General features: G+C 40.2%; 1 protein-coding gene across 3 annotated transcripts in view; it reads left to right on the plus strand.

Moving 5' to 3' along the window:
• The first annotated feature begins 9,305 nt into the window (after positions 1-9,305).
• Positions 9,306-12,100, plus strand: part of GFPT1 (glutamine--fructose-6-phosphate transaminase 1) — a 62,483-nt gene continuing 59,688 nt past the window's right edge. For 2 of the 3 annotated variants that reach the window (XM_031950618.1, XM_031950619.1), the window contains exon 1: positions 9,306-9,573. In XM_031950618.1, coding sequence (XP_031806478.1) covers positions 9,567-9,573 — 7 coding nt within the window. In that variant the 5' untranslated portion in view covers positions 9,306-9,566. The remainder of the gene's footprint in view (positions 9,574-12,100) is intronic. The other variant, XM_031950620.1, reaches the window with a different exon arrangement.

The following is a 12,100-nucleotide window of genomic DNA, read 5'->3' on the forward strand; positions in this document are numbered from 1 at the left end:
ACAACCATTAACAATTAAGATAATTAATTAGCCTTCAAAGTATATAAATGCCACTTTAAAACAATTTGATATATGATCATTACACTGCTTTTTGAAACATGTAGCAGCTAAGTAATATGCACAATTAAGCCAGTGCCAAGTTGAATGTGTCCTATTCTTTAGCTGCTTTGATTTTTAAGGTTGAATAATTCTCTAGAGAAAAGAACTTTTTATTACAAAAACTATAATTTGGAGAGATTCTGAGAAGAAGAAACCTCCATATGTTCTTTGCCATGCTGAAAATGTTAAGGCTGGTCAGCCTTAACATTGATGTTATTTGGCAGAAACTGCAGAGGGATCCTGTTACAGTCCCTCCATTGCTACACCCCTCAGATCACCAGCCTGATTGGATGATATTACTCACCACTATGAAGTTTTGCTATAATAACTCTATTCACTACTCCACCAAGAACACACCTTTCTTTGTAGATTATTTATTCAAGCTCTGTTTATTTCCTGTACCCTCCACCCAGCCAACCCATAGATATTTTGGAGGCATTTAAATTAGTTTGTAAATGGGTAGTTAACTGCCACCTCATCCTAAGGGAGTTCCTTCAGTTAGAGGGCCAAGTTTGGCAGTTCATTCAGACTTCATCTGTCATTCCAAAAAGCTATTATCCTTTTTCCATCAGAAAATGATGTCTTTAGTTCTCCAACTCTTTATGAACTTATCTTATCTTTTATTGATAATTGCTACACAAAACATATTTCATTCCCAAGCTTCATCTACTGGCTCCTCTATTTCTTTCTCTGTAGTGTTAATGGAAAATCAAAAACCTCCAACTCCCTTAACGTTTACATATCAATTTCCTTATTCATAAAGTGGGAATGAAAATACCCTTTTAGAGTTACCAGAGAAAGAGGCTTCTATTCTGGACCCCTAAAAGAGAGCTCCATATCCTTGGATTATGATTATTTGAAGTGTGGTATATAAATATGGTTCTAGCTAAAACCTTATTTCTGAAGTAGGAGAGTAAAGGAGTGAATGCTTACTTAATAGCCTAATCAAGGGCAGAAATCTCAGTCTCTTTAGAAGATGGGTTGAATCAGATTTCAGATTAGACATCTATCTATACCTTGTATGGGTCAACCAATCTATATTAGATAGGGTGAATCTATAGTTTCAGCTATTGAATCTTAAATTAAGGCTTAAAACTATATTGGTACTTTTGGAACACACCGTACATAACAAAAGAAAAAATTCTGTAAACTGTAAAGTACTTTAGAAATGATAACTATTATCATTATTGTATTTATAATTTCAATAGTATTAGTCATTTGTGGTGGTTGCTAAAACATAATTGAATGGGGCTGCTGGGGAGTAGTGAGTAGAATTGGTGATTACTTCAATAAGATAGGGTACCCAGACAAGATGGAGAACTGAGAATTGGCCTGGAACAAGGTTTAGAATCTCTGATTTAACTCTTCCTATGAATGGCCCAGAAGCTGTCTGATTAGGTGAGTTAGATAAACAAGATTCTGGAGAAATATCTGAATAGACAGAGTTCTAAGGAATTTCTTGTGGAATTTTGTTCAATTATAATTTTTGTGGAAAAATAAGACTTTAGCTTTTTCTTTCTATTCATCATTGGTCAAACAAATTTTAATTGCAGTTTCACACAAAAGGCATCCAAAACTCATAAGGACCATTAATCTTCATGAAATCGCAAGTACAAGTCAAAGAAAGCACTGGATAAGACTGATTCACAGTTACAAAGTGACCTTGAAAGAAGTAAGGAGAATGGAAATCTCCATTTTGTGTAGCAGTAGAGTGTGTCCTATGCCAAGGAATCTTGCTGGATTCCTTGGTAACATTGTTCAAATCTTTTCAAGGATATCTTATCCCCCTCAAGGATATCTTATCCCTCTGTTTTCAGTGAGTTAAAGTACTCAAATATATTATAGTTTGAATTGTATTGTATGTGTTGAACATGGCCCAGTTTCCCTGAAGGAATCATATATTAGAAAGCTTTTGGGATGTTAACTCTTTCCCTAGCTCAGGGGTTCCTGACCTTATTGTGTTATAGACTTTTTGGCAGTCTGATGAAATCTATGGGCCCTTTTCCAGAATGTTTTTAAAATGAAGAAAATAAAATGTATAGAATTATAGAGGTGATTCTATTAAAATATTTAAAAAAAAACAAATTCACAAACTTGAGATTAAGAATTTAAACCTTAGACTAGGTAAATTTGGCTTGGATGGATTGGACAGAAGCTGAGGAGTCCGATTTAATAACTCCTCATCTGCTTATTATATATCACTGGCCAGCTTTTTCCCCATTAAGTGAAAAAAAAATTAACAATATGTCTGAGATCTTGAGAGTATTGATTTAAAGCTTTTATAAGGAGATCTAGAAGAAAGAAGGTTAAAGAATATAGCTCATCATGAGGCCCACGGGGGAACAATTACAATTTCCCCCAGTTCTTATTGGAAGAGATTTCAGAGATCAACTCATCCAATCCCTTTATTTTACAGATGGGAAAACTGAGGACCAGAGAGGTCCACCACAACTATTCCATGCCTCAAGATACTCCTTCTATTATTGTAGTCATCTCAGGCTTTAGTTGACGAATTCCATCTTCATTATTTTTACATTATTTCCTGTGTACATTCATTCCTAGCTGTCAGAAGAAATTATATTCTGTCTTCCTTTCTTAATACTTCTTTTCTCTGCTCTCTGAAAAGTGTGGTGATGGGGGAATTTCAATGACTTAGGGCCAGGTGACTGAATTCCGGTCTTGCTATTCACAGACTATGGAACTTTAGGAAAGTTACTTGTCCTTTTTCAGCCTTATTTTACTTTTCTGTAAAATGAAGGGATGGAATTTATATGTGATCTCTAATAACCTATGATTCTAGTAGACTGATTTCTTAGATGTTTAAAATAGGGATTTACTATAAAATACCATAGAGGAAAACAAAAATAAGTGCACTATGAGAATGGAAATGAGCAAGGATTAGACATTACAAACATCTTGGGTTTTAATTCTGGTCCTAAGAACCACCTGCAAGCAGTAGGCCTATTTTTCTTAGCCCTGTCTTTAACAGGAAAAAAAAAAAATCTTGTTTTTTCCTTGACATTAGCTCAGATCTAAGTGTGTTTGTTGTCTGGAGCAATTTCTTAAACTTCAGGTCTAGAGTAACTGAATATGGGGGTCCTGAAAAATCTGGCAACAGTAAAAGGTATCAGATATTGTTGTGATATGGGAGCCACCTGCCAGTGGCTTCTGGAGGTCTAACTCAGACCTGTAGAATGGATCTCTTCATGTGAGAGGATGATGATAATGATGATGATGATGATGATGATGATGATGATGATTGATGATTGATGATACAAAAAGACTGAGAGGCAGTTGCATTCTCTGACTTCTTTCCTCTTCCCTCTTGCCTCCAATTTATTTCATTCCCAGTCCACAAGCAACACCTGTGTCAGCAAAGGCTGCCTTGTAATTCCTTCAGATGTTATAGATTCACAGTTGTGGAGGCTTTCAGAGAATTGATCTGCCTCTTCACCTAGGCATGGTCCTTAACAAGATATTACAAGTTTTAGTTCTTTATGTAAAAATAAACAAGTATATCCATCTCATTAGGATGTAACTTTGTTTTCATCGTTAAAAAATAGTAAAATTATATGTATGCCAAAATTGTTTTAAATTCTTTATGATTTATTATCAGTAAATGTTTGATTTGTATTCCTATATTATATATATATATATATATGTGCAAAATGTTTGTATCAGTCTTTTTGTAATGTCTAGGAACTGGAAACTGAGTGGGTGCCCATCAGTTGGGGAATGCTTGAATAAGTTATGGTATATAAATGTTATGGAATATTATTGTTCTGTAAGAAATGATCAGCAGGATGATTTCAGAAAGGCATGGAGAGATTTACATGAACTGATACTAAGTGAAGTGAGTAGAACCAAGAGAACATTGTGCACAGCAACAACAAGATTATGTGATGATCAATTCTGATGGACATGACTCTTTTTAGCAATGAAGTGATTCAGGCAAATTCCGATAAAATTGTGATGGAGAGAACCATCTGCATCTAAAAAGAGGACTGGAGGGAGAGGGACTGAATGTGTATGATAACATAGGAGTGAAGAGTCTATCAATTACAAATTATAAAGATAATAAGAGCATTAATGTAGGAGAGACGAAAGAGAAGATGCTAGCAAGAGTCAGCTAAAAGAAAGACTTTAGCTGATATGTGGGAAATGGCAGGAGAAAGTCTAAAGCTCAGAAAACAGCTGAATTTTGCCTATTTCCATTTAGAATCATCTATAATTTGAGAGAAGAAAAAGTTAACTTGTTCAGCTTTTTTGTTGTGAAAATAAAGGGAAGTTGGTTGATAGAGCATTTGTTGAGGTGGCTGGGCTTGCAGGGGTCCTCAAACTTTTTAAATAGGGGGCCAGTTCACTGTCCCTCAGACTTTTGGAGGGCCAGACTATAGTAAAAACAAAAACTTTGTTTTGTGGGCCTTTAAATAAAGAAACTTCATAGCCCTGGGTGAGGGGGATAATCGTCCATATCTGCCTCATCTGGCCCGCGGGCCGTAGTTTGAGGACCCCGGAAGCCAATCTAAAGAGATTTGCAGTTTTTTGCTTAAGAGAACTGTTTATTACTATAATAATGCAAAACTTGCTCAGTTTCCTTTTAAAGGTGATTGTGAGCTAAAAGAGTTTGTCTCTGCTTCATCAACTTAAGAGTAGGAGAAAAAAAAAAAACAAAAAAAACCTTAAGAGTAGGAGAAACAGGTTTGCCTAAAGAACAGAAAGGAATTGTCAGAAAAGTTGCTTTTTGTTTTATATATTATTCCTGAAAAGATCAAGGATTTCAAGATCCATTTCCTGAGTATGTGAATTATCCTTATTCATGTTTCACCTTTTAGTTTTTTATACCTATTTGCCTATAGTTACTGTGTATATTGGTGGGAGATTGTGACTCCTGTTTATGGACCATGATGTACTGATAATTTCTATATATAATTTATTTTAATTTTTTTAGTTTCTTTTTTTTAAATAGTATTTATTTTTCTGAATACATGCAAAGTTAGTTTTCAACATTTGCCTTTGCAAAACTTTGTGTTCCAAATTTTTTCCCTTCTCTCCCTCCTTTCCTGTCCCCAAGACACTAAACAATTGATATAGGTAAAACATGTGCAATTCTTCTAAACATATTTTCATATTTGTCAGCCTGCACAAGAAAAATCTGATCAAAAGGGGAAAAAACACAAGAAAGGAAAAAAAACCAAGTAAACAAACAACAAAAAAAAGGTGAAAATACTATGCTTTGATCCATATTCAGTTTCCATAATTCTCTCTCTGAATGCAGATGGTACTCTCTATCACAAGTCTATAAGAGTTGTCTTGGATCACCTTTCTCTCTCTCTCTCTCTCTCTCTCTCTCTCTCTCTCTCTCTCTTTTTTTCTTTTAATTTTTTTATTATAATAACTTTTTATTGACAGAACCCATGTGCCAGGATAATTTTTTACAACATTATCCCTTGCACTCACTTCTGTTCCGATATTTCTCCTCTCTCCCTCCACCCCCTCCCCTAGATGGCAAGCAGTCCTATATATGTTGAATATGTCGCAGTATATCCTAGATACAATATATGTGTGCAGAACCAAACAGTTCTCTTGTTGCACAGGGAGAATTGGATTCAGAAGATAGAAATAACCTGGGAAGAAAAACAAAAATACAAACAGTTTACATTCATTTCTCAGTATTCTTTCTTTGGGTGTAGCTGCTTCTGTCCATCATTGATCAATTGAAACTGAATTACGTCTCTTTGTCAAAGAAATCCATTTCCATCAGAATACATCTTCATATAGTATTGTTGTTGAGGTATATAATGATCTCCTGGTTCTGCTCATTTCACTCAGCATTAGTTCATGTAAGTCTCTCCAAGCCTCTCTGTATTCATCCTGCTGGTCATTTCTTACAGAACAATAATATTCCATAACATTCATATGCCGCAATTTACCCAACCATTCTCCAATTGATGGGCATCCATTCATTTTCCAGTTTCTGGCCACTACAAACAGGTCTGCCACAAACATTTTGGCACATACAGGTCCCTTTCCCTTTTTTAGTATCTCCTTGGGGTATAAGCCCAGTAGTAGCACTGCTGGGTCAAAGGGTATGCACAGTTTGATAACTTTTTGGGCATAATTCCAGATTGCTCTCCAGAATGGTTGGATTTGTACACAACTCCACCAACAATGCATCAGTGTCCCAGTTTTCCCACATCCCCTCCAACATTCGTCATTGTTTTTTCCTGTCCTCTTAGCCAATCTGACAGGTGTGTAGTGGTATCTCAGAGTTGTCTTAATTTGCATTTTTCTGATTAATAGTGATTTAGAACACTCTTTCATATGAGTGGTAATAGTTTCAATTTCATCATCTGAAAATTGTCTGTTCATATCCTTTGACCATTTATCAATTGGAGAATGGCTTGGTTTCTTATAAATTAGAGTCAGTTCTCTATATATTTTGGAAATGAGGCCTTTATCAGAACCTTTAACTGTGAAAATGTTTTCCCAGTTTGTTGCTTCCCTTCTAATCTTGTTTGCATTAGTTTTGTTTGTATAAAAGCTTTTTAATTTGATGTAATCAAAATTTTCTATTTTGTGATCAATAATGGTCTCTAGTTCATCTTTGGTCACAAATTTCTTCCTCTTCCACAAGTCTGAGAGATAAACTATCCTATGTTCCTCTAATTTATTTATAATCTCGTTCTTTTATGCCCAAATCATGGACCCATTTTGATCTTATCTTGGTATCCGATTGTTAAGTGTGGGTCCATGCTAATTTCTGCCATACTAGTTTCCATTATCCACGGTTTTATCAAATAATGAATTCTTATCCCAAAAGTTAGGATCTTTGGGTTTGTCAAACACTAGATTGCTATAGCTGACTATTCTGTCTTGTGAACCTAACCTGTTCCACGCATCACCTTCTTGTTGAAAAGAATTAAGTCCACCACAGTTGATCATCATATAATTTTGTTATTGTGTGCAATGTTCTCTTGGTTCTGCTCACTTCACTTAGCATTAATTCGTACAAGTTTTTCTAGGCTTTTCTGAAATCAGCCTGATCTTCATTTCTTATAGAACAATAATATTCAATGACATTCATATACATATCTTATTCAATCATTCTCTGAGTGATGGGCATCCACTTAATTTCCATTCCTTGCCAGGAGAAAAGGTGCTGCTACAAACTTTTTTTTTTTTTGCACATGGGTATTTTTCCTTTTTTTATGATTTCTTTGGGATACAGGCCCACTAGAGATTCTGCTGGATGGAGGGGCATGAACATTTTGATAGCCCTTTGGGCATTTCCAAATTGCTCTCCAGAATGGTTGAATAAGTTCACAACTTAATCAAAAACACATTAGTGCTCCAGTTTTCCTACATTCCTTCCAACACTTATTGTCTTTTCCTGCATTTTAGTCGATCTGAGAGGTATGAAGTAGTACCTCAGAGTTGTCTTAAATTGCATCTCTCTAATCAATAGTGATTGAGAGCATTTTTTTCACATGAATAGAAATGGCTTTGATTTCTTCATCTAAAAATTGTCTGGAAAAGGCCTGCATTATAAATTTGAATCAATTCTCTATATATTTCAGAAATGAGGCCTTTTTCAAAAAGACTGATTTAAAATTTTTTTTTGGTCAGCTTTCTGCTTCCCTTATAATCTTGGCTATAATTAGAAAACCTTTCTAATCAAAATGATCCATTTTGCATTTCATAATGTTCTCTAAATTTTTTTTGGCCATAAATTCCTCCCTTTTACACAGATTTGAGGAGACTAATCCTTGTTCTTCTAATTTGTTTCCATGTCAGCCTTATCTGGGTTGTTAGATATTGGCCAATACCTAGTTTCTGCCGTACTATTTTCCAGCAAAATGACCCCAGGTAGCTAGGTGGACCATAGGGAGAGGTATTTCCAGAAAAAGGGTTTTGTTCAATTTAAGTAGGCCCATTTAAATTCCACTTCCTACTAATCTACTAACGTTAGGCAGTTTGGGGTGATCAAATCAGCTCAGAAAGAGGGCATGTGCCATGCAAAAGGCTATCCCTGGAGAGTACACATCATTTAGGGGTTACCTTAGACTATGGTATCGGCTAGAAGAACATATTGAGAAGCTAGTTTATCAAAAGGTCACATTGTGGCGTTGTTTATACTATAATGATCTTCATGAAAAAGATTAGGGAGGGAAAAAAGTGAATGATGGAGATTCAATTTTCTTTAAAGTGCAGTCAAATCTCGAAAACCCTATGGGTAGGTGACTTTTTTGGTTATTATTGTTATTTTTTTTTACTTGCACTAAAGTGATGGGTTGAGAAATGAAACAGTTTCAAGGAACGGCTTTTAGGCCTTAGGTAAAAATGCGGAAAAGAATTTGCCGTTGCTAGAAAGACTGGCCCAACCTGAGTAGCTGTTTGAAATCAGAAAGTTTGGGCCACAATGTTTCTTTCCTTCTTCCCCCCGTCTTTGATTTTTTTCCTTCTAATCTCTAACTCGTCCTTTTATATATATATATATATATATATATATTTTTTTTTTTTTTTTAAGCCGTTTTTTCCTTTTTGATTTTGGAGGCTATGGTGCGCGGCCACTCTCAACCTCAGGGACTCAGTTTGCTTTCCACATAATCCAGCTTAATCTGTCTGGGTAGGTATTTGTAAGGAAACCACTCTAAGACCCCTGTCTTGGAGATAACTTTAAGGGCCTTGTGAATGTCGGCTATTATTATGCTGCTGCCTTTCCCTCTTCTATGACACGTCTCGCTAGCATTTCTCGCTCTCTCGGCCGAGCTTAAGTTCACACGGGGAAACGCGTCAGTTCGGGGCTCCAGCCCAGCAAAGGCAGCGGGGCGTGAGCCCCGAGGGGGGACCAGCCGCGGATCGCCTTTACTCCCGCAGCATCTTCCTCGCCAGCACCCTCGGGGCTGTCCAAAGAAGACGCGCCCGGTCTCCAGGATCTCCAAACGGATGCTGCGGGCGGGCGGACAAGCTCCGGGTGCCACGTCTCTCATGCCAGCAGCGCAGCGGCCGCGCGAGGCATGGAGGGAGGGAGGGGGAAGGGGGGGAGAGCGGGGAGAGGAGGGGGCGAGGCTGCAGGCAGCTGCAGAGCTGGAGGTGGGGAGGCGGAGCCTGGACTTGAGGGGCAGGCGGAGGGACCAATAGGAACGCGGCACGCCAGCGCGCGGGGAGGGGCGTGGGAGGGAGGGGGCGGAGCCGGGGCCGTTGCTAGCGGCCGAGCTTGGGAGCGTCGGCAGGAAGCCCGGCCCGCCTCCGCCGCCGCAGTAGAGACTAGGGTAGTCGGCGGCGCAGTCAGTTAGCAGGCGAGGCAGGCGGGCGAGCGGGTCGCCGCATCTTTCGGCCGGCCTCCCCTTCCCCCTCCCTCTGAGCTTCCCTCGCGCACGCGTCACAGTCCCCTGGGCATCTTCCGCTCTCCTCCCGCGCTCCCCGCGCCCCCGGCCTCGGCTCGCGCGCCCCCGCCTCTCACCATGTGCGGTAAGGCTGGGGTGCGGTGGGGGTGGGGTGCCGGGGGTGAGGGCTCGGGCAGGACTGCGAGGGGCTCGGCGCCGTTGGGAGGAGGGGGCGTTCCCCGAGGGGGGAAGGGGCGGCTGGTGAGCCGGTGTAGAGGAGGGAGGGGGACCTGGGTCTGGCTCTGCTTCATCTCTGAAGTGGGCTAGGCAGGGCGCCTCCAGCGCGGCTCCGACTCCGGGCGAGTCTGGGAGCGAGGGAAGGTCGGTGCCCGCTTCCTACCGCCTCCCCATCCTTTCCCAGAGTTGGGGAGAGCGTAGGAAAGAATCTCCCTCCCTCCTGGCGCTGAAGGGGGGAAGGGCCCAGGGGTCTTCGGGGGGCTAGACAGGGGAGGGAGGGGACCGAGCCCGGGCCCTTGGGTGCGAGGAAGGGGCGCGGGAAGTCCGCTCCGCGCTCCCTGGGGCGGCCGGCGAGGGGGCGTGGTCATCGGGCCAGCCCTGAGCCGTCCGCGGCGGCCCCTGCTTGTGGGGCGTGGGAGGGGAGGCCTGCGCGACACCTCGCCCCTGCGGAGGGCCCTGGGGGTGCTCGTGCAGCCCGGACCGCTGGGAGGGGGGCTGGGGCCGGAGCACCCGCGCAGTCCGCCTCTGAGAAGCCTTTTGTGCGGGGCCTGGCTCCCCAGGGTGGAAGTGGTTGAGAGGCCGGGGTAGGTTTGACGGGCGGAAAAAATTGGCTAATAATGAGAACTGCCCCAAAGTAGAGAAGCGTTCTCCCCAGGCGTGAGTTTCTCTTTAAACGGAGGTCTTCAAAAGGTGACCGTAGGACTGCTGATGAGATGTAGTCCCCGGTGAAGCCAACCAGGATGTCCCAGGTGGGATTCTGGAGGGGAAATACTGGTAAAGGGCTTAGCGTCCTGCTTTGCATGTTAGCGAATGCTCTATGAGTGCTAGCTGTTAGTATTCGCTGTACATCATCATGGTGAAATTCGAGCTAGACTAGACTCAGTGAGTCTCAGTTTAAATTAGTCCTTTGCAGCTTTTTTTTTCTTCTTTAGGATGTAGAAGTTATGGTGCCTGTTGTGTTTCAATAATCAGGGACCTGACATTGCTTAAAAACCATCTCAGTTTATGCTGTCCTTACAGCTAAACTTGCTTAATAAGTAACTGTAAGTACAAGGCCTTGTGTACTTGGACACATCCCTCCTACCTCCACGCCCCGGGTGAGCGGAGATTAGGAGCCTGTTGCAAATAAGATACCCAGTTCATCAGAGCTAACAAGACTACTTTATCTGGCCAGTCTCTTATTTACTTCCATAGCTGTGCTTTTAAAGGAGTGCATGTGATTCATTTCCTGTACTTCTTCAAGAATCTGTGACTTTAATCAGTGTGGATCTTCACACATGTGTGTAGTGTAGCTTCTCTGAAAATGAATGAAGTATTTTAGGCTGGGCATGTGCGGTGTGCCATTAAGTACTAGGGATACCAGTAGAAAAAGCAAGATAGTTCTTGCTCTGAAGGAGCTCATGGAACAGGAAGAGACTAGGAAATTTCAGCTGCAGTTAGGTGGAAAGCCTAAGGGTCCTTAGGATATAACAGGTAAAGCAGACACTAATGCATCTTCTTTAATGTTATTTCCTTTTTTTATTTTTAATTTAATAGCCTTTTATTTACAGGATATATGCATGGGTAACTTTACAGCATTAACAATTGCCAAACCTCTTGTTCCAATTTTTCACCTCTTACCCCCCCACCCCCTCCCCTAGATGGCAGGATGACCAGTAGATGTTAAATATATTAAAATATTAATTAGATACACAATAAGTATACATGACCAAATTTAATGTTATTTCCATTGGTAAAATCACATTCATTTTTTTTTTTTTTTTTTTGAAGCTGAATTATTGATAGTGCCAGAGACTTTGGTGGTAAAAATTTCTTTTTCTGGATCTTCACTAGAGTTTTGGCTTTTGAGGAGGCAGAGTCTGCAACATCTTCCATGCCTCATTTCCACAAGTTTTGCTCCTCTGTACAAGTTAATTCTGGATCTCTTCAGCTTGCTTGTTGTGATGGCTGTAAACAGAAGTGGTTGTCTGGGCTTCCCAATGTTGGGTTTCCCAATGCTCTTAATAGACAGACTTGATTAGTTCCTGGATGAAAACATAAGGTACTTGATAGTCAGCCTTGTAGTTTCCAAACTAAAGCTAAAAACTAAAGTTTCTAAACTCAGCTAGAATGTTTTTTTTTTTTTTTTTTTTTGAACTAAACACTGCAGTAGCAGTCTTTAATGCTCTATTGATCCTGCAAGAACTTGCCCTATACAGTAATGCTTTCAAAAACCAGGATTATTTCAAGGACCAGGTTTGAAAAGCTCATCATCACCAGGTGAATATTCAAGATTTGTGTTTAAAGAAGCATTCCAAGAATGTTTAAAAATTAAGGCTGTTATGTTTATGTTTGTCTCTTTTAATGTTTATCTTGAAATATGTGTTAAAACATACTTAACATCCATTAAGGGATCATATATATGTACACTCTTAGTATACAGCATAGAAATATTG

Source organism: Sarcophilus harrisii, chromosome 2 (genome assembly GCF_902635505.1).
Source record: "Sarcophilus harrisii chromosome 2, mSarHar1.11, whole genome shotgun sequence".
Lineage (NCBI taxonomy): Eukaryota > Metazoa > Chordata > Mammalia > Dasyuromorphia > Dasyuridae > Sarcophilus > Sarcophilus harrisii.